Here is a 24798-nt window from a genome sequence, read left to right on the forward strand (position 1 = left end):
CTTTCTTTTTAGCTCTTATATTAAATATTGCATAGATCCTTCTCAGTAACACATTAAAGTTGCATGCTTTCATTTGTTAGCATGTGATGAGTATTTGTTTCCTTGTCAGAAAATAATTTCTATTAAGATAAGGGCTGCATTTGTGTTTATTTATAATTAATTTATCCACAGTCACACAGCCTGCCATATAAATTACTAAAAACTAGTGTTGAATTAGTGAAGTTTAGTCTAGTAGTAGATACAAATTTTTAAAAATTATGCTCTATAGGGATGAATACCAACTAATTATTATGATTTAGCTAGAGAAAAATATTTAATTATATGGCAAAATGTGTATAACATAATATTAAGGGACTAAGTGATTATAAAATAATTCTATCAAATATGGTAAAAGTATATAACAAATATGTATATTTCCAAAGGGAAAAATCTGAATATTAACTGGTTTTCCATGGATGAATTTTATTTTCCCTTTACACTTTTATGTCTTTCAAAAATGTCTCCATTAATATATTTTATTTTATAATAATATATATGTACTTTATTAAAAAAAAATTCCAATACATGTACATGTTTTACATATATCCATGCATAAATACTTATATAAAATTTAACTATATTACCCTCTTAAGTTTCTAGCCCATGGAAATAGAACTTAAATAAAAGATTTATATGGAAAGATGTTTGAAACAGTACTATTATTTATAAAATTAAAGTAATTCTAATTATGCAGCAATTGGATAATATTTAATGTTTTAAGACTAGCCATATTATACATTGTGATGTAGTTTCTATCATACCTTTGACCACGAATATTTAATAATATCGTAAAAGTCTTTAAATATATTCTTATGTAAAAAACCCGATTCAAAATGAGTATTTACATTAATTTTTATTTGTAGATGTGTTTATATAAATAAATGCAATTTACATAAAACTAGAAGAAATGCAACTGTTAATACAGATAATGAGCTTATTAGATAATTTTATTTTTCATTATTTTTGTATATTCCAAATTCTCCTCTATAAACAAGGTGAATTTAGAACTCTGTTTCAAATTCCATTTTGTTCATTACTCTTTATATGATTTGGCAAGTTATATAAAGTATAATTTTTTACTGTAAGGTGAGAACAATAATATTTGCTTCATGTGTTTGTTTTTATGGTGAAAATATATAAAACACTTAAAATATTGCCTGTTGCAAAACATCAATGCAAAAATAAAAATTACTATTATTAGCATTTTTCTTTTTATTGTTGAACATTTAAAAAGAAGAGATATTATTGAGTGCAATTACACACTAGGTCATATTAATATGCTTTTAAAATGACAAACAAGGTATATTAAATCTGTTTTCAAATAGTTTAATAATAAAAATTATAAATAGACTCCATTTATATTCTAAATATCATTAGGTCACTAGAAGATAAGAATACATAGAAAGCAAAATATTGTCATCTCTTTAGATTGCAAAAGTATCATTCCAAAAGGTCAGATAGTACATATCACATATCACATAGTACTGTTTATTAGAGGGTAGTGATATCCAATAAACCTTTCCTGAATTATATCTATAGTTTGCCAATCCAAAAAATGAGTGTTTACATAACATCTTCTTCTGCTTTCTAGCATTTGGAAACAGGCAAGTCACAGTATCTGCTATCAATTTTCTGGTATGTATTATTTATATAATTTGCTATTCATGCTCTAGTTGTGACATTATTAAGCATTCAAATAGATTGCATTTAAGGATTTGTCATGTAGAAAATATGATTTATTTTTATATTATATGCATAATGGCATTAAATTAAATAAATCAAATAACTTCCCATAATCAAGTCATTAGCTCTCTAAATCTTTTCATCAAAATGTTCTATTCATCTATAAAGGATGATTAGAATTATTTGAAATATAGTAAAATTTGGGGGAAAAATTAAACTCAGTAATTCTTCCAATTGTCTGCACATTTACCAACTTACAAACTGCTAAAAGCAGAAAGTTTTACAAGTCTACCTGATGATTATGCAGAAAACTCTGGCGTAATTATTAAGTAATTCTGAATGAAAACAAAGTCTACTTTTGTGAATGAAACAGGGCTCTATACTAATTGTCCTCAGTCCAGTTCTTTAGATCATTCTATTTAACTTCACATATGCATTGTCTGAATCTGATACAAATCAATCTGACTACAAAATATTCTTTATTATTTCTGAAATGCATTATTTTATTAGATATATATTTAGCTCCACATGCCATATAACTCCATGATTTCATTCTTTAGTCGTGTTTTCCCTCATTCTTGCCCTTGATAGATTAACTTTCATTATTCCTGTCCCTGATACATTAATAAACACCCATGACTCACGTACATGACAAGATCCTTTGTGAAGTTTGTATTGAACAACTTATACCCCACCATTTCATACAAGGAACAGATTATACACTACACTTTGTAAAAAGCTCTCATATGAACCTCTATGTGTATGTGTGTGTAAATACACATAGATATATATGTATATAGAATTAATAATTTAGTTAATAACATCCACTACTGTGTTGGCTCTGAGAGGGGCAGGTTATGCTTTTATCTTTTTAACACCTAGTATTGTACAAGTGTACTCACCACTTGCTTGAATAAATTACAAATTATTTTATTTAGAATTTTAAAGCAAATAGTTTGTAAATATATCACTGCCTTTTACTTTTCCATGTGTGCATATTGTTTATAGTCAGCAATCTTGCAATTCATTTATTTTGATGCCTTCATTGTTAACCTATGTTGAACCAAGTCTAATGTTCTCTGTGTATTAACTACTCAGTAAATGTGAGCAAATGGAAGAATAAATTGATGAGTGAACAAAATAATAACCACACACTTGCTATTTATTCAGATATGTATTTAGATTAATATCTGATTGTTTTATTTTTCCTCCTTAAGATATCTCCTACTTTTTTTTGCAACTCATTTACTGTCATTTATTTCATTGTAAATATTTACACAGCTCCCATTTTATATAATATTTTTGATTTCTTCCCTTTTCTCAAATGTGATATGGTTATAAATCCATGGCTCTGGTGTGAAAGAAAAATTTTAACTTTTTAAAACACTATATGTCATAATAGTTATAATATTTTTCTTAAAAAGTGAAAAGATACATAATTGGAAATAATCAAAATTCTAATAGTTTGCTATGTACATTTTCCCCTAAAGATTTTTTAAAAATATGCCCTTTTTATTAATATACTAGTTCTTCCTTCTCATACATGCCTTTATTAGTCAGTGCTATTTTATACATTATCCACTGGAAAACATTTATTAAATAATAACAAGAAGAATTAGGCAAATAGGAAAACTTTATCACAGTTGCTGTCTTATAGGAGCCAAGGCACCAAACTACACAAATACCAATTAATAGTAGCATAGACTATGTCCAATACAGACGTACTAGGTAAATGTAAGAACTTTAATTCCACATTTCAAAGCAACATAAGTTCCACTGTGACTCTGTTAAAATTGTAAATTGTGATGACAAATTTAAAAGGCCTTCTAGCATAACCCTCCCAGACTTCAGACAAGACTACAAAGCTACAGTAATCAAAACAGCATGGTACTGGCACAAAAACAGACATATAGATCAATGGAACAGAACAGAGAACCCAGAAATAAGCTCCCACACCTACAGTCAATTAATCTTCGACAAAGGAGGCAAGAATGTATAATAGAGAAAAGAAAGTCTCTTTGGCAACTGGTGTTGAGAAAGCTAGACAGCGTCATGTAAATCATTGTAGTTAGAACACTCCCTCACACCACACACAAAAAATAAACTCAAAATGGCTTTAAGACTTAAATATAAAACATGACACCATAAGACTCCTAGAAGAGAACATAGGCAAAAGATTCTCTGACATAATTCGTAGCAAAGTTTTCTTAGGTCAGTCTCCAAAGGCAGTATAAATAAAAGCAAGAATGAACAAATAGGACCTAATCAAACTTATAGGTTTTTGCACAGTGAAGGAAACTATAAACAAATGAAAAGACAACATATGTACTGGGAGAAAATATTTGCAAACAATGCAACAGACAAGGGCTTAATTTCCAAGATATACAAACAGCTCATACAACTCAATAACAACAACGACAACAAAATCAAAAAACAACCCAATCAAAAAATGGGCAGAAGACCTAAATAGACATTTCTCCAAAGAAGACATACGGATGGCCAAAAAACACATGAAAAGATGCTCAACATTGCTAATTATTAAAGAAACACAAATGAAAACTACAATTATGTATCACTTCACACCATTCAGAATGACAATCATTCAAAAGTCTACAAATAACAAATGTTGGAGAGGGTGTGGAGAAAAGGGAACCCTCCTACACTGTTGGTAGGAATGTAAATTAGTGCAGCCACTAGGGAAAACAGTATGGAGGTTCCTTAAAAAACTAAAAATAGAGGTACCATATGATCCAACAATGCCACTCCTGGGCATGTATCTGGAGAAAACTCTAATTCGAAAAGATACATGCACCCAATGTTCACAGTGGCACTATTTACAATAGCTAAGACATGGAAGCAACCTAAGTGTCTATTGACAGATGAATGGATAACAAAAATGTGGTATATAAAATGGAATATCACTCAGTCATTAAAAATAAAATAGTGCCATTTGCAGCAACATGGATGGACCTAGAGATTATCATACTAAGTGAAGTAAGTTAAACAGAGAAAGACAAATATCATATGATATCACTTTTATGTGGAATCTAAAATATGATACAAAACGGAAACAGACTCACAGACCTAGAAAACAAACTTATGGTTACAAAAGGGGAGAGTGGGGTGGGGGAAGGGATAAATTAGGAGCTTGGGATTGGCAGATGCAAGCTACTGTGTACAAAATAGATAAACTACAAGGTCCTAATGTATAGCATGGGGAAATATGTTCAATATCTTGTAATAAACTATAATGGAAAAGAATAAAAATAAGTAAATATAATTAAAAGGCCTGCTAATCCTGGAACTTCTTAATGTAGGCAAGACACATTGAACTTTTACTAATAAAATATGATAGTAAGATATACATTTTAGGAAATTGATTCTAATACAGAATATAACAACTAGTGAGTTTATTGAGCTTGTATATAATCACCTAAATTGAAGATTCCTACCATATTCTTATGAGCATAACACCCTATAGTTCAAGGTTAAATTTTTCATTCATAATAACTGAAAACATATGTGTGAGTTTCAGGTTTATCACAAATACATATGTGCAAACAGTTTAGAAAAAATAAGCAAACTGTTTTTAAGTCTAATCTATTTTAAATTATTTTATATTAAAATTACCAGTATATAGTAGAATCAATTATATAGAAGAAACAAAGGGGAAATTCGTGGGTCAATCTTGTATAATATAAAATTCAACCAGAAAATGTGTATCCTATTTGCAAGTGCTAATGTTTTTGCTAATAAAATGTTATGTTTGCAAAACTTCATGTTCTTCATTTATTGATCTATACACTCTTTCAACACAGAAGAAGAAAAGTATTATTCATTAAAGTTGGTTTACCTTCTGTAGTTATGTAGAGCCAGATTACCACTTGGTAAGAAGATAATATGTTAGAACTGTGTTGAATATGATTACAGTTAATTCTTAATTATTAATGGATGAATCATCCCTTTTGCAGACTAACCATTAACAATTATAACTTTTTCTTCTACTCCCTCCATTTTCTTTCTACTAATATTCTGAGTTCCCTAATACACTAAACAAAATACGTCAAGCAAAACAAGACACTTCACAATGTGTACATAATATATTCCAAAATTAGGTAATGATTCTTTGTGGAAAATCTGATTTTGCTGAGTTTTGACATGTTTAAACTATGTCATGTTTAAACATGTTTAAACTATGTTCTAAGAAGTATTTTATCACCCCTCTTTTTGTATAAATTCTTTTTGACTTGCAACACAATTTACTTCCCTTGAATATATTCTGGTATCACAAAATCTACAAGGAAAAAATCAAATATGGAAAATCAATTATATGCAACTCTGTAAGCACTTTAGAATATCTCTCTACAAAACTTTTAGATGTAATTTTGATTTTTCTGCTGCAAATATTGTTGAGACACACTATAATCCAGGCTCTTCATATTTCTATGATTCCCCTAATTATCCTCTGAACCCAACTTCACCCACAAAACACCAAAATTACCATTGCAAAACAATATATATTTTACATAAATAATAATCTTGTTTCCTTTATCCATTCTTTCTTTCAACTTTATTTTTGCTCTCCAGAAGCAACTGATTGTCAATTCTTTGTACATTGAGCATTACATCAGAAAAGAATTTTTTTTCTTGCTTTTCTTACTCTCTTCAATAATGTACAAAATGGGAGGAATAGATAATAATGCATAAGACATGGTTTGAAAAGTGGTGACATTAATTTTTCTCCGTGGTTTTACCTCTGTGTCCTCATTCTCACAATTAGTTATTCACTCATTTAGGTTGAGTTTGTTTTCTCATTATTAAAATGCAAATACTCTTAGAGAAATAATAAATTAGGCTCTTATCAAGAAGTCACACCTGCTCTTGTAGCATTTAGCTGAAAAGGACATTGTACATAGTACAATGATTTTTGATTAGGGGAGAGGATTCTGGGAATGATATATCATAGCTTTTAATAAGGGTGGAGGAGAGTGGGTTCCTGCTGTGGAAACCACAGAAAGGCTAGTGAAGTGCTTGTGAGTATTTAGTATTTGTGGATGAGATGAATGAGGGGAAAAAAAGATGTACCACAGTTACATATTTTCAGCAATTTGCTCAGATTTGGTCATGACAATTTTTTTCTGATCCTCTGCCAACTCTTGAGAGATACGAATAAAATGATTTACATTTACTCCTTACTGCAGACTTAAAATCTAGGACTCTGTTTTCTCATCATTTTCACTTCTTCTCAAAGCCCCTGAAATATCTGACATAAATAATAACATAAATAGGAATCAACATTTATACCTAAATTTGAGCTCACTTCTTCTTAAATAACTTATTTAGAAAACTAGTTTTAAGAAATTAATGATATAAAATTAATACATATTATATTTTGCTATTTCATTATAATTTGTTATAATTGTTGTTGTTTTTCAGCTAAAACTGACTTACTTCTAATAACAGTAGTGATTTAAAATAAAATCAGCAGTTACTATAACCATAAAAATTATCATCTTGATATATAATTATCAAAATATATAATTATAAATTATATATAAATATATAATATCAAAGCTAATGTAAAAGAATCCCCAAAATAATGACAAGTGTTTTAACAATAATTAACTACATAGTATATATTTATTTAAAAAAATAATATTTATTTTAAAAATTCTACTCTATTGTGCTATTCTTATACTATATTGTTATGCTATATGTGCACACTCTTTTGTTATACAATATTTCATGAAAGCTCTATGGATTAAAACAATTCAGATATCCCCAAAATTGTGGTAATGAGATGGATCAGAGAAATAAAATATTTTTAAACATTAAACCAATTCCAAAATCAGACTTCGGGTTACAATTTATGAGTGAAAATATCCTCTCCTATAGCAAAGTTTAGGCAATAAACTATTAGTCTCATGCAAAAAATAAATTACTAAAAGAACTAGTAAAATTTATCATTCATATCATACAATAATATAAATATGATGTCTGAAATTTTTAAAAAAATCTTTCAGTTTTTCATTTTCAAAAGTATATTGGTTAAAGCAAAGAAAATACGATGGAGCAAAGACAGTCATAAGTGGTGCTGAAATGACTAGACATTCACATGCCAAAAAAAAAAAAAATCTAGGCCTAGAACTTATACTCAACACAAAAATTGACTCAAAATGAATCACAGACCTAAATGTGAAACACAAAACTATAACATCCTTAGAAGATAACATAGGAGAAAACCTAGATGACTTTAGGTATAGCAATGACTTTTTAGATACAACACCAAAACACAATCCATGAAAGCAATAAGTGGTAAGCTAATTTATTAAAATGTAACACTGCTATGCAAAGACAATGTCAAGAGAATGAGAAGACAAGCATAGACTGCGAAAATAATTTGCAAATGACACATCTGATGAAATACTGTTATCCAAAATATAAAAAAAAAACTCTTAAAACTCAACAGTAAGACAAACAACTTGATTAAAAGATTGACCAAGACCTTAACCAATATTTCACAAAAGAAGATATACAGATGGCAAATAAGCATATGAAAAGATGCTCCACATCATCTGTCATCAGGGAAATGCAAATTAAGACAACATGATACCACTATACACCTATAGAATAGCCAAAATCCAAAACACTGATAACACCAAATGCTGGTAAGGATGTGGAACAATGAGAACTATCATTCACCGCTGATGAAAATGGCACTGCCATTTTAAAAAGACTGACATTTCTTACAAAACTAAACTTACTCTTACCATGTGATCCAGCAATCATGCTCCTTAGTATTACCCAGAGGAGTTGAAAACACATGTCTATACAAAGCCTTGCACAGGGATGTTTACAGCAGCTTTATTCATAATTGGAAAAATTTGGAAGCAGTAAAGATATCCTTCAGTAGGTGAATGGATAAATTGTGGTATATCCAGACAATGGGATAGTATTCAGTGTTTAAAAAAAAAAAAGAGCTATCAATCCATGAAAAAAATATGGAGGAACCTTAAATGTATATTTAAACCAATCTAAAAAGCTTATATACTGTATGATTCCAACTCTATGATATTCTGGAATAGCCAAAGCTCTGGTGACAGTAAAAAAAAAAGTCAGTGGTTTCCAGAAGTTGGGGGAGAAGGATGAACAGGAGGAGTACAGAGGATTTTTAGGGCAGTGACAATACTCTGTATGATACCATAATGATAGATAAATGTCACACATTTGTCCAAACATAGAATGTATAACACCAAGCAAACTGTAATGTAAACTGTGCACATAGGTTGATAATGATGTGTCAATGTAGGTTCATCAAATGTAACAAATGTACCAGTCTGATGGTGGGTGTTGATAATGAAGGAGGTTATGCATGTATTGGCAGGGAGTCTGTAAATCTCTGTAACTTCTCCTCAATTTTGCTGTGTACTTCACACTGCTCTAAAAAAATTGTCTTAATGAAAAAAAATCATAGGTTGGTATTCATATACTTTCTGTTAAACCAATAATTAATATATTGAATATATTTCTTCTGAAACACATGTATATTATCCTTTTTAAAAAATGGAATAAACAAATGGAATCACATATAAGTGGGTTTCATAATTAAAGAGTAGAGATTAGGAATTAGAATAAAGTTCTATAATTTTATGATCATAGTAATATAAATTATCATAAGTTATGACTTAATGAATGCTGAGACAGTATATTGGCTTATAGTATCAAACAGTATTTCAGTGTATGTGATATACCTTATCCCTTAAAGTAGAAACTAACTCTCCAAAAAGAAAAAAAAAGAGAAACTAACTTCCCAAGATCAGAGGAGTTGATATATTTTACAGGTGAAACTTTTTGTAATTATATATTTAGCCTAGATTTTCCTTATTTTTGAAATGTTTATTAAGGTAAAATAAATATAACAAAATTATAATTATTGTTATTATCATTATTATAGAGAAAAAATAGCCAAACTTCAAGCTTAAGAGTGTTAGAAATATTTTAGCAGATTCTGTTTCATATAAATTAGTAAAATGATTATCACATTGCTTAAATGATAAAGTTATAAGATATTAGAACTGCCAATAATTAATAATAATGCATATAAAAATGTAGGGATAACATATGCAGAAAAAAGATAGATTATGGTCATCCTCTAAAAATATTATGAGATCACAGAATAAAGGTTACTTGTTTTTGCTGTGGAAACTAAAAGTATTTTAGTTTGATAATATGACAGCCTGACTACTTGATTGATGGCTAAAAATTCTATATTAGGGCATTTGTCTGCTGTTGTTTGTTTTTCTAAGACACATCACTTTCACTATTTAAAGCAGAGAATGCTTAACATGATGAAACTTGTTAGGAAGAGCAAGATATACATCTCCCTTCAAGTTGGTCTCCCTGGAACTTTTGTTTTGGTCATTGGCCACTGGCATCTTTGCTACAATGCCAACATGCTATGACTGAGTCACAATACAACCATCTCCCCTTATCTGTGGGGGATACATTCCAAGGCTCTCACTGAATGTCTGAAACCTCATATAGTACTGAACCCTATATATATCATGTATTTTTTCTTAACATACATAACTATGGCTAAGTTTAATTTATAAATTAAGCACAGCAAGAGAATGTCAGAACAGATTAGAATGGCCTGAGATTTCATCATGCTGCTCAGGATGGAGGGCAATTTAAAACATACAAATTAATATCTGTAATTTTCCATTTAATATTTTTGGACCTCAATTGACTGTGGGTAACTGAAACCACAGAAAGTGAAACTGCAGATAAGGGGGAGGGGCTACTGTGCCTAGTATTAAACAATAAGAATCTTACTGCTGAAATTTTATATATTCTGATACAATCATGTCTTTCAACCTGAAAACAGTAGAACTTAATCAGGAATATTTTCAGAAAAATCTGTGGAGTACAATGTGATGTATGACATGTCACTTCTAATATATTAACCAAAGTGCTTTGTGGTTTATTAAAATTTAACATTCCCCACATTGTACATTGTTAAATGTTTAGGCGTACTGATTAAAAATAAAATTGTAATCTCAACGAACTGAGAGTACAAAGGGTGCTGAAAGAAGTAAAAATGCTTTCATTACATTCTGAATCAAAACATTTTTTAAATGATGATTTTTTCCATGTAAAAACTGTGATTTTTTTCAATTCTGTTAGCTGGAAATTTCATATTTCTTATTTATTCACCTAATGATAACTCTGAAGAAGAGAGTGGACTATTGAATCATTTTTCAAATGAATGCTACTGTGAAGCAACAAGTAGTCAATAAAGTTTTTATAAAATCAAGCACAAATGAATATTTTAAAATTTACTTTAAGCCACCCATATGCATCCAGGTACAAGTCTATTTGAATTTTTATCATTTACCATTCTAATGTTCTTTCTCACTTAAAACATTTTACCTAGTGGCTTCTTTTACTTTTAATTGTGGTAAAAATAAAAATATCATAACATTTACTATCTTAACCATTTTTAGTGTACAGTTCAGTAGTGTTATGTATATTCATACTGTTGTGCGATAGCAATTTTAAAATCTAGCCCATCTTGTTCTTCACAACTAAAGCAATTTTGGTAATATCTGTGGGTTGCTTATATTTTGGATAGCATAACCTGCTATTAATAACGTAGTATTTATATATTGAATACATACTTTGCATTGAATCAGGTAAGGTGTATATGACAGACAAAGGAAACAGTCCTATCTTCAGAGGCTACATGTTGCAAATTCAAACAGTATTAGCCCAGGAGATATTGTTAACCCTGAAGCTTCTTAGAGGGTCATAGTTGTCTACTAAACAGGGACAACTAGTGGAGTGTACATGATTAAGGGGTCAGGTGACAGACAAGCAACAAGTGACTTTGTGGGGCAGTACTGCTTACAATACATTTTCTAAACTGAGCTGAAACCAACCAGGAACCATACTACTACCCTTGCAGTGGAAGGGTTGCTACTGTGTTAGTAAACCTGGAATATATAAACCTATGCCAAATATATCTTTCAGTGATACGGCTTGTCTCTTCATGCTGTGAAAATTTACCTATTGTATCAAATACAAAGCAGATAATCAACAGGACCAGATTAACAAGGCAATTTGAACATAACTATCAAAAGGGATCAAGAATACCTTCAAAATCTCTACCTCAATGTAACTCATTCCTTTGATTCTACATATGTCCACAGCAGCTTCTTTCATTGTTAAAATACAAAATTTCTTCTTCTTACAGTTAGAGTAATAGTATATTTTTGGATCTTTAGAATCAATATGTTACATGGATATTTGTATATCTAAAAATGTATTTTTAAAAAAGACAAGTATATCACACTGAAAAGGTTGAAATGTTTTGCAGATTTGTGAAGCTGGAAATCATTTCATCAATGTAGTGTTGGCTCATCCCAATCACACAGGTTAGTCACTTTTTTTAATCTCCTCTAGAGTGAATTATGCTAATTGTTATTTTTTAAAGCAATAGTTGGAAACATTTAAGATTAGTATTCCCCAATTATTGCTCTTTTATGCCTAAGTTTTCAAAATATTTGAACTATATTATATTCCCTAATTATGGTTTCTCTAAAGTGAAGTGTGCATGTACAAACACAAACACACACACACACACACACACACACACACACAATCTCTCTGTCTCTCTCATTTAAATATATGAAGAAACAAACATGATTAAGAAGTAAAGAAGTATGAAATCCTTTGATGAATATCCACATTTCTTAGGTTAACTTTCAATTCTTAATCTAATTTGCACAGTATGTTACAATCCCACTGTATTTCAAATGACTTCTTAAACTTTTTCTAATAAAAGTGAATTTTCTCTAACAAATTCAACGGCAGTGAAATAGCAATGTTTGGGAGAACATTTTGAATTTACTGGTTTGCCAAAAGATTTGAAAAAATTTACACTGTCTATATAATTTAAAGGTATTTTTGGTAAATCAATACTCTCATTCAGGTTAAATTATAGGTAGGGATTCGCAATGGCTTACTGTACATTGTACATAATTTAACTGTAATTTCCAATAGCAGTGGTCAACATTTGGATTTCATGTTTTTATCAATCTAGTTGCAAATATAAAGTTGTGTCTGTCTCTTCAAGTTTGTTTTAACTTGAATCTACCTGAATTTCTTAACATTTTCTTGTCTGGCAGGCTGGGGAAATATATGAAACACTTTCCAGAATATTTTTTTCTATAATACATAAAATTACAAAAGAAATTTATTATATTAGAATATTTGTGAACACATAAAAGCTGTAATATTATATATAACATAAATGTTTTGATTCCTACATTACATAACACTTTGATCAGTACCATATTGATAACCATAAATTATATATATGGAAATCTAAAACAACTGTAATATTATTTGAAAATATCTCTGCCTGAAAAAAATTAACAGAATAACGCAAATAGTATTGTGTTTTGTTGTCTGCATTTGTATTGAAGTAAATCTTGCATTTTATTTAGAGGTTAAATGCCATTTTTATCTAATCCAAATTCATAGATCTACTGATTTCTCTTTGGAAGTATGTGAAGCCCAGATGAAAAACTTCTGATAGTCTGATTTTTTTAAGTATAGAAGCAGAACACAACACAATTTTACAAAAATGCTAACATTGCCAAAGTTATGAATATCACAACTTTTAGTCTTGACTCTGACTCTCTAACTGTGACTTTGCTCAAGTTTCTTCATCTATCTGGTATATGCAGTCATTACTTGAAAATGAAAATTTTAAATCATCACGTTTTCAAAGTCAAACTTTGGAAATGTTTATGTGAGAAAGACTTTTCTATGTGTGTGTGTATGCTTTTACTCCACCCTTTACCTTGCTTTGTATGTTGCTCTTGCCAAGTCAGAAGCCAATCTAATCTTCCCTCCTTGATTAATTGGCTTGGTCTTTTGCCTCTAGACTCAAGATACTTTTTCTTTATCACTGAAGTCTATTAATTTTGTACAGAGTTTTGCAGGATGTGTCTTAGATTTGATAATTCCAGATCAATTTTCCCAGAGACATGATGCAATCTTCTAGTAGGTTGACTCATGTCTTTGTTTTAATTCTAGAAAGTTTTCTTGTATTATAGTTGAAAATTTGGTTTGTTACATTGTGGACTGTGTGGAGAGGGTGGGGTTACATTACACGCATGTTACATCTGCCTCTATTTTATATATCTATCACTTTCTGTTTTTAACTTTTTAGATTTTTTTTCACTGTTTTTGTTCATCTACTTAATATCCCCTATTCTACTGAACATTCTACCCTTAGGCAAACTGAAAATATGTACCATATTAGTAATGTGATTTTTTCCTACAATTTAATTCTTGAGAAGAATCAACTATTTTTTTGTTCCTGTTTTGTCCATACCTATTTTGAGTTCTGGGATTTCTTAACAGTTATATTCTTTGTTATCTGCAAATGCTTCTATGCATTAAATTTTTTCTCTGTTTTAATTTTTGGGGGAGTTATTTTTATCAGTTGGAAAAAGTTCTGGCTTTTGTTTTTATTCATATAAAAGCCTTATGTGAATACTGATCAACTTATGTTCATTTTAAGAGTGTAGATTGTCCCTGAAGAGAAATAACAAGTGTTTTTACAGATGGGGTGATTGAAGTGAAGTCTATAAAGAATAAAGTGTGCTCTGGAGGGGATGGGGTGTTTCATTGTGTCTTTTGATCCTCTATACACTCCTTTGTTTTCTAAATTCCTTAATTCCCAGAAATACTACCTTCTTTCCCTTCCCCTCTAAGCCTTCAAAGTATTTTCTCCTTTCTTAGAAGCAGTGCCTTCTAATATGAAAACCTCTGGACTCACTACTCTCAAATCATTTCATTTCAGTTCTCTGTATCCAGTGTCCTGATAACCTCAGGTCTCAGACGTTTTCTCAGAGTAAACCCTCTTCTTCTGATCATGAATTCTTGATATCTGCATACACAGTGCACTCTTTTTCCTTACATAAAATCCTTATCCAACTCTCAGTTCCTGTGTCACCTCTAAATGAGTCTCTGTTGCTCTTGGATTTTTATTTCCCCACTTACATATTAATTCAAGTTTGTAGTAATATCTGTACCTTAGATATGCTTTAGGCATGAATTATGGATTGGGGGACCATTTTATATTGACTGTTTAAGCAAGATGTCACAAAATGTGTTCCCCAGAAAACACAATTTGATATAGAACACATTTTTAAAATGCTTATTACAAAGTACTGAAAAAAAGGGAAGAATTGTGCCTAGTAGGAAACTGAGTTGTGATGTCTGAAGGATGGCCTCAGTCATTTCTCTAGGGTTATCTGAAACTAGGAGAACACTTCTGAGTTACCCTAAGTTGGAATGACTAGAGAAAAGGTAGGTTGGATTTGGGGCTCCCTGGAAATGGGGAAATTATCTAGGATAAGGCAGTTCTCTTTTGTCAAGGCCATCCTTTCAGAGGGTGTAATAGGTGAAAGCTTTCTGCTACCAGAAGAAATTTGAAAGAGACATATTTGTGGGAAATTACACAGCCTTCACTGCTGCACATGGCCTTGGTCTAACAACTGATTTGTACCATCTTCCTCCTCCACAAACTTCTAGATTCCCTTCACCCTCAACTGACACATTTAACAACTCAGGGATTATCTGTGGTATGACATGGACCCTCACTTGAGGGTCCTTATCAGGACATGGACATGGCCCCTGTCCATGGGTCAAGGGAATACCAGAGATGTCCAAATACTAGAGGCAAAATATACTCTTCTTACCCCACTGTATAACAGCAGGTTTACCTCCTTTTCATGATAGGATCAATTACTCTGCCAAGAGTAGTGATTCATTCCCCACAACACTGGGGTCTTCAGGTTTTAAGATCCTTGTTTCCAAGTGGAGAATTTTCTGTCATGGGACATGGGTTGATTCCTATTCAATTATAAACCTTATCTTATAGATTTAAAGGTGTACTTTGACCCTAAGTCAGCATTTCAACTGTGCCTTCAACAGATTAGCAAATTAATCCATCAGGTTGGCAACTTTTTTTTTTTTTGGCGGTACGCGGGCCTCTCGCTGTTGTGGCCTCTCCCATTGCGGAGCACAGGCTCCGGACGCGCAGGCTCAGCGGCCATGGCTCACGGGCCCAGCCACCCCGTGGCATGTGGGATCTTCCCGGACCGGGGCACGAACCCGTGTCCCCTGCATCGGCAGGCAGACTCCCAACCACTGCGCCACCAGGGAAGAGGTTGGCAACTTTTTGATGATGCTGTATTTGATATGAGAAATTGTTCCTTTGGTTATGGGCCCACTTCTGTACTTCCTTTTTGAAAAATGGATTTCTTAAAGTAACAGTGTATTGTGGATTGACCTAGAGTCTGTCATACAGAGTGAAGTAAGTCAGAAAGAGAAAAACAAATACCATATGCTAACACATATATATGGAATCTTAAAAAAAAATGGTTATGAAGAACCTAGGGACAGGACAGGAATAAAAACTCAGACATAATGAATGGGCTTGAGGACACAGGGAGGGGGAAGTGTAAGCTGGGACGAAGTGAGAAAGTGGCATGGACATATATATACTACCAAATGTAAAATAGATAGCTAGTGGGAAGCAGCGCATAGCACAGGGAGATCAGCTTGGTGCTTTGTGACCACCTAGAGGGGTGGGATAGGGAGGGTGGGAGGGAGATGCAAGAGGGAGGGAATATGGGGATATATGTATATGTATAGCTGATTCACTTTGTTATAAAGCAGAAACTAACACACCATTGTAAAGCAATTATACTCCAATAAAGATGTTAAAACAAACAAACAAACAAACAAATAGTGTATTGTGGAAGAGATGTGTTAATTGATCAAATACTGTGTAAATCCTCAGATAATAGGACTGACTCAGGACCTAAAGGAAGGAAAGGGAAATCCATTCACAGAGTATGTGTCATTTCCTGCAAATATGAATTGCTGCCTCTTTAAAAATAGAAGGTGTTCAACAAATCACCTTGCCATCAGGTTACTAGATCATATCTGTGCAGAATGGTGCCTTGTTACAGTCTAACTGGTGTTCTTTATTGGTGACAGTTTAGACACTTGGTAGTGGCAGTAGTTATATCTGCCCTGGTAAGTGGGAGCTCATGCTATTGAGGCCAAGTATAGCTTCCATCCCTGCCACCATACTCCATTCATGCACCCATACTAGCAATAAGTAATCCATTACAGAAGCAGGCTGACAGTGACTGGCTAAGTCAAATTTTCTACCTGTTTGTCTCTTCCATCATTGATGCTCCCTTTGGGGCATTAACATGTGGTACACATATCTTCATATTTCATGGCCACTCATATTCGTGGGCAGTCTTGCAATCCTTACTAGTTTGTCCATTTGACACTGCCTGTTATTTTATGTATAATGTAGATTGGATATATTTTGTTCAACTACAGAGACTCTGCCCACTGGGAGAATTTACCCCTCACTACTGTCTTTTAGGGTGTGACCCCTAAATGTGACTCTATTGTAGCCACTGTGCATTTTGGCTTCCTCCCACATGCCAGCCAACTCATCCCTGAACTAAGCTCAAGGTCTTCCTCCTTTTCAGCTGGCCTGAAGGGATACCTAAGGTTTTCATGCATGTGAGTTAGGAGACATTTTGGCTCAACAGTGGTGTGTGACATGTCTGGATGCCTGGTAATGCAGCTTGTTTGTATCCTATTGCCTATTTTCAGTTTCATTCTGAATATATCACTTCTATCTTAAAATGAATTATTACTAGTCTTACCTAACCTTATGACTTGGTACATCTAACAGAACTCAGCTTATAGTGCTCAGTTAGGACCACATGGTCACTTGGTGTCCCTAGAGTAGAGTCTTAATTATACCAGGATTCAATAGCTTTCCAGGACTATCTTGTCAAAGAGATATAATTCTGTGCTACAAAGCCATGGCCTGCTCTAGAATACCAAGGTTCAGGATTGTGATTATTCCATTGGGGCTAACCATAAGTTCCACATATTAAGTTTTTCCACCACTGATAAATTTAATATGTAGAGTCTACCTGATTATAAGTCCAAGTGCAGGAGTGCTTGCAGTAAAACTTGAACCTGCTGCAATTTTCTGCCTTGTGCCCTACTAAACTTTCACAGCTTTTTGTACTCCATGGTGTGCAGTTCAGAGGAGCTTTCCCTGGTGTATAATATACCTGCCAAACTAGAAGAGGCCTACAAGGCATTTTGCTTCCTTCTTAATGATATGGGTTTCAATTTGCCACACATTTTCTCTGTTTTGGAAAGGTTGCCCCACAATCATTTGGCCCCTAAATCTTTGTAGTGTTTATTAGCAACCCCCCTTCTGTGGACCACACATGTCTTAGTAAGGCCACCAGCATACTAAACACTTCTTACTCATTCAGTATGAATAGCATAATGTTATTGATCTAGTGATTTTCAGTGAGATACCCAACCAACCTGGGTCTTCTTGAGCTATTTTTTAGCAAAGGGTGTGAGTATTAAACAGTTAAAGAAAAAAAAAACAAAACAAGAAAAAACAACTGAAACTCTATGCTATTGCCCATTTTAAAGAAAAGTAAACAATTCTGGCCTTCCTTTCTACTAGAGATGGAAAATACATTTGTCAATTCAGTGGCTATATCCATAGACCCAAGTTTGGGTTAATCTGCTTTAGTAAAGATATCATATCTGGTAATAAATTGCAATGGTGGATAATGTGTGATCAAGTTTGCAGTACTCCACTGTCACCCTTGTAAATACATCTGGCTTCTGCAGGACCTAAAGAAGTGAATTAAATGGAGATATAATGGAGAATATCATACAAACATACTTTAGATCTTAAATGTAGCATTAATCTCTCATTGGGATGCAGACTGTTTATATTTACAAAAGAATGAGTGCAATTTCAGAGGCTTCCACTTGGATTTCCCCCACTAGCTCTTGCCCCAAAGGCCAGTAAATCAATGCACAATGGGATTATGCAAACTACAAAGTATGTATATTCCAATTATTCATTCAGTGTCTGGGGAAATAACCCCTATGAAGCAGTGGACTAACTGTGTTTAGCAGTCCTTAAAATGTAGGGATAGTCTACTCTCACTAGTATACAGTTCCCCAGACAGATGACCGTAGATAGTTTAGTGAAGTTATTTTAATGAATGATTGTGAGAATCCTTATATGTATACAGTTGTTTCCACATTGCAGTCTTTCTCCCTGGGGTCCCAGACTGTTCTTCCATCAATGAGTTTAACTAGTTTAAGTCCAAAAACTGGGAAAGAAAACTAGGTTTTTCTGTGTCACAAGACACATTGGTTATTTAATCTGCAAACCACATCTGGAAGAAATGTGTGTTTGTGGATCCTGATCATTCCACTACCTCCAGGAATTGAACAGTCATAAACTGGCTTTAACCCAAATTACCTTGTGTGCACATTCTGCACCTGAAAGTCACTTACTATAACGTGGGTAGGTTCCTCAATTATCTTTCTTTTGATGAATATATGGAGGCTATACAAAGATGTTTACATAAATGTTACCAAGAGAATCTGTACTATTAAATGGCGTACATATTTATCCTTATCTTGAAATGAGCAATGCATGAAATCTGCACATTGCCTAATATATTTTTCACTGTGATAGTTCAACAATAGTTACAATTTTGAAAACAACATACTGACATTTCATTATGACTTTAGAATTACAACTAAAAGAGATTAGTTGATGTGTTATCTGATTAAATCTTGCTATGGAGAATAAACAGTAATTTTATAATTCATATTTACTTTTACAAAATGTCATAGCTCAAAGTTCAACTTGAAATCATTATAAATTTGTTATCCAAAATATTTCTCAAAAAAATTTGAAAGGCAAAAAGTAGCTAACAAAAATCAAGTGACAATATGCTAAGTATAATGAGAGTTGTAAATAACAATCCTGATTACTGAGCAGAAATAATTTATATGGTATTTCTGAATATTAACTATACTGATATTCACTGTAATCCTCCTATGAGCAATTTTCATACTTTTCTGATATAAATGACATAATTATGAACTTCTCTTTGGATTTTCAGTAATTTAATAGAAAGAGGTTTGAGGTATTTAATATTCTCAACCAAAAATATATTCTTTGACACTAAAAGGAGAATAGGAAGAGGCATGCAATTGTGAAAACACATTTATGAATCTCAGTATGCAATACTGCTGCTCTACTTTGATAAAGTAATATCTATATATTGTTTGATTTTAAAACTTAAACAATTGATTATTATGGTGGTATTCTGTAATTTTACAGCAACATAGCTGTAGACATGGTCAGAAAATGATAGGGATTCTATTTCAGTCAGAAGGTTATAACATTTGAAACTGGGTCTCTTCTGAGTAATTTGTGAAATAGGTTTCTGTAAATATATGATGACATTTCATGTGGTATATAGTTGTTCTAGGGAATTTAGAATTATACAATAAATATGTGATCAAATTTGCAATATGTAACATCATTGACATTTTACTCTACTTTTTAAAAGGAAATAATGCCTGTTTTCCAAGTCCAAATTATAACCCCTTTACGTGGATGTTTTTCCTGGTTTCATGTCCTAACTACACCTATGAGGTATGCTAGCTATGTATGCAAGTAACTGAACTTTATCTGATAATATACTAAATACATGTGTTTATGTACTTACATGTATTATAGATTAATATATATATATGATAATATGTGTATATGTTTTGTCTGTAGATATAGGTATAGCCAAAGATATAGATGATTATATAGATTTCAATTTAAGTTATAGGCATAGGAAACTGGAATAGTTCAACCACAATTTTCCCTGCAGAATATAGAATATATGTGCATATATTTATCTAGATTTAAAGAAAATTTTATAATCATCATATAAAATGTCTTGAGAAGCTTCAGGATTTTATTTTTTATCAAAAATTTTGGCATAATGTCTCATTTTCTTATGAATATGATACTGTTTTATGGGATTGTTTAATAACTTTATTATATTTAACAACAAAATTATTGTCTTTAGGAAATTTATTTCTACTTAGAATTTTCCTACTGTTTAGTTTTTAAATTACCTATTTAATTTCACAAGTGAACAAATTTCTAGACTGACTATCAATATTTGTTCATTTATGTTTTAATCTAACAGATTGGATCATGGATTAGTTTCACAGTCATGACGCAAACATTGCCAGGTGAGATCTGTGTTTACTGACATTTAATTGAAGTAGATACACCTTGGAGAAGTGATTTCTGAGAACAGATTGTATGGTACTAAAATTAGGCATGTTTGTAAAGGGATTTTTTGCCTTTATTTTTAGTTTGGATTTTTTTAGCAGTATTAAAATATATTGGAACATTATTTACTATGCATCTCTATATAATTGTGGCTTAATCCAAGCTAGAAAATGTAGTCCAAATATATTTATTAAGCAACAAGTTTTTGTTAAAAAGGAGTGGTAATAATAATACACTTCATTTTAAACCCTCTCTTGTGCATGTGCACAGACTTGCATGTACTGTGTCTTCAAGTGTTCATATGCATCTGTGAAGGGAAAGCTGGGAGCATGAATGTGTAATCTTGAACGCTGGTCATTTTAACACACAAGGAAGTTAAATTGTAATGAACTCCATGTATTAAAGGGATATGTGTCATATCCTTTTCATCAATTCTTTGTTCCACTGTACAAAAATGTGGATTAAAATTAATGCTGCTTGTCGTATGTGTGTATGTGTGTGTAGAAGTATTTTATACACATATGAAAAACTATTATTGAAAAATTCAAGGATATTTTTAAATTCCTTATTTGGGAGTATTTTGTGGCAGTGGGATGTAAAAAACATAGATTTATTTTGATCTCTATATACTTTTTATGTTTATTCAGCTATGCAATAAATATTGATTGAATGTATATGATGCTAGGCAATATACATGAGTAAAGAAAATTGATAGAGAACTATGCAACACGAGAAATATTTTAAGAAGTATATATGATTTTTTTTCTAATATAGCTTGCTATATCCATAATAAAAATAAGAAATAAAGAACAATTATTTCTTTTTTCTTCTAGTTGGGATTTTTACACTTCTGATGAGTATCCAGATGTCTTTGTGGGCACAAAAGAAACATAAGATGTATCTGAAGAAATTCAGTTCTTATATGCATAGGAAATCAGCAATGATTCCATTTATACTGTAAGAAAAAATAAGTGATCTTATCTCATATACAGAAAGCAGTATATAAACTCACTAAATCAAACTTGATAAAGGATAGTTGCCTATTATGCTCCAGAAACTCACAAACAACAGTATTTTTGCTTGAGTAAAAATACAAATTGGTAGACTCTAGCTGAATTTAGAGTAATAAACTTGAGGTAAATGAAAAGTAGAAATTATCGATATAACTAATGGTAAATAGCATCCAGTATGTTTGCAAGAGACTGATCCTTGAATGAAATGTTCTTACTGCATTAAATATTTCATAACTATTTGCTTAAGACCATTTAGAATATCTGAATTTTAAAAAGTAAATATTTTAAAAAGTTGTAACATTTAAATCACTTGAATCTTACATATTATTTTGATAGTAATTTAATTTTTTTCTTTATTGTTCAATATGTTATTGAGAAATATCAAATGTCTTATGTCAGTAGTTCAATTTCCTATATTAAAAGTTAAATATTTTTAATTAGCCATGAATCTTATTCATAACATATACATTGTATATCATTCTGAAATTATAACAATCAAAATATTTTCTAGACATTACTTATTAAATCATTTGAATATACTATATTGAAATATATATTTATACATACATCATATTTATATATGCATATATATAGAAATATATATATATATTTCAAATGGATTATATGTGATGATGAAGAGAGAGTGCATTGGAACTTTGAGATTTAGAGTGGAAAGATTTTTTGCTTTATTTTCATATTTTTAAATTCTTATGTCTTCTCAAAGTCAGTGTGGTATGTGTATGAGTGTGTATGTAAATATGCATATATATTTTGACAAGGAGAGGGATGATATTACAAAAATTAAATACATATTAGGTAAATATTTTTTAAAATCTTAGTTTATTCATATTTAAATTGGGATTATTTACATTGGTTAATTTCTAGAGCCTTTCCAATTATTAGATATAAATGTATCTAGATAAACAGATGGATAGATAGATGATAGATGGATATACATATATCAATATATCCTCATTAAAGCGTTTAGATATATACATATATGACAAAATATCCTTGGTAAAGGTAGGTCTATATGCATTCTGTGGGTGTTTACTGTTAATATACGTGACCAACTTTCAAGATATAAAAGAAGCACCCATTTAAAAGCTTTATCATTCCCAAATGCACAGTATTAATATATCTCACGGGAAGACAACAACAAAGTTTAATTCACTAATATTCATTCAGCAAAATAGTATGGAATCATAGTTATTTGTTGATGTAATAGGCTATCCCAAATATGTTTCATTATACTATATTCCCGAAAAATGTGACTACTCTCATCTTATAAATAAGATGCAATTACATTATCAAATTCTAAAGTTCTTTTGTGTGTATTTTCAACAATTGTGATTTTTATGTCAATGTAAAGGTTATGATGATATTAGCAACTCATAAATTCCCTGCTTTCAATAGAGAAAGACAAATAGGTCTTATTTCTAATTTAAATGAGGTATGTCTATGCATGATATCATCATCAAAGTAATATGGGATTGGTCAAAAGAAGTCTTGTAGTATGGGAAAGGAACAAGTTAAATGCTATGATTGGCCATATCAACTGGGAAACAGTACTAAAATACTGCCATTTAACATTCAAATTTTCATACTCTATTTATTGATAGATTTGTTAAAGGAACTAAATGTCAACTGTAGACAAACAGTAGATGAGAGCAGAAAAGGGAATAAATAATGCAGGCCTTGTTTTTTAGATAGTTTACTTAGTTAAAAGACAACATAATTCTTAAAGATAAAATGAATTGTTAGTAGCATTAATTGAAATTAATTAAAACATGTATGAAGACAATATTAAAGTTAGTCTTTGTTCTTTTATTCCTTGGGCTACATGGGATATAAAGGAATGGATATTACCTCAACCTGTATATGCCTGTTAAAAATTATCTGCCCTGGTTGTATTAAATGTCCTGGTTCACATGATCAGTCTTCTCTCAGGCCATTTCTCCATGATAATATATTAGAATGCATTTGCTCTCCATTTCTATCACTTTTGCAGAACATACCATTAATAATCAAAAGAAACAAAACCCTCAAAAGTTAAAAAACTGAAAATATACCATTACTGGTTGGTATATAAAAATATACTATGAATATTTCTTCTGGAAAATGCATAGATATATGAATTAATGTCCAATGATATCTTCATAGATTGAGTTATCCATTCATTTACTTTGTGTTTAGTAACTCTCTTCTACGTATTTATATGTGAATCAGTTTAAGGGGTCTTCAGGAGGAAACTACTCAAAGTAGACTGGACCAAGTAGGGAGTGAGTTTTTCACATAAATCTGCCCCTCATCCAAGTAGAACTTACTATATCTTTACTAATAAAGGTCCCATTCCAAACAAATGCTGGAAATAATCTTAAGCAGGAGTGGAAAAATAAAATCACAGGACACAGATATTAGCTTCTGCCTCCAAATCATTTAATGTAACAATTAGGATGCCTGGCAAGCTACAGTTTTGCATCTTCAATTTAAATTAAATATTAGTTTAAATATTAGGATGGTAGCTAATAATGTATTTAAATTTTTTGAAAATAAGTATTCAAGATTTAATAAATTAACATTAGAATTTTCTGACAGATATTAGATTTGTGATTACATATAGTATTACAAAGAAGCATCATAGTTAAATTAATTTAGGCATTGATAGTTAATTTTTAAATAATTGTCTAGAATGATTTTTTTCTATCCAAAAATGAAAACTGAAAACAGTGCTTTTAAAATACCACATCTTCATCTTTTATACATTTCTTATAAAAAGTGCTAGAGAGGGAGAGAAATCAAAAGAAA

At 31.3% G+C, this 24798-nt stretch overlaps 1 protein-coding gene and 1 long non-coding RNA gene across 4 annotated transcripts in view; one reads left to right on the forward strand and one right to left on the reverse strand.

Moving 5' to 3' along the window:
- The window catches only part of TECRL (trans-2,3-enoyl-CoA reductase like), a 93589-nt gene extending 69795 nt beyond the window's left edge, over positions 1-23794 (forward strand). For 2 of the 3 annotated variants that reach the window (XM_060148087.1, XM_060148088.1), the window contains 5 exons: positions 1631-1674; positions 12101-12158; positions 20253-20338; positions 20889-20934; positions 21811-23794. In XM_060148087.1, coding sequence (XP_060004070.1) covers positions 1631-1674; positions 12101-12158; positions 20253-20338; positions 20889-20934; positions 21811-21938 — 362 coding nt within the window. In that variant the 3' untranslated portion in view covers positions 21939-23794. The remainder of the gene's footprint in view (positions 1-1630; positions 1675-12100; positions 12159-20252; positions 20339-20888; positions 20935-21810) is intronic. The other variant, XM_060148089.1, reaches the window with a different exon arrangement.
- LOC132519327 (uncharacterized) overlaps positions 1-24798 on the reverse strand; it is an 829930-nt gene that overhangs the window by 739715 nt on the left and 65417 nt on the right. The gene's annotated exons all lie outside the window — the stretch shown is intronic.

This window comes from Lagenorhynchus albirostris, chromosome 4, assembly GCF_949774975.1.
Source record: "Lagenorhynchus albirostris chromosome 4, mLagAlb1.1, whole genome shotgun sequence".
NCBI lineage: Eukaryota > Metazoa > Chordata > Mammalia > Artiodactyla > Delphinidae > Lagenorhynchus > Lagenorhynchus albirostris.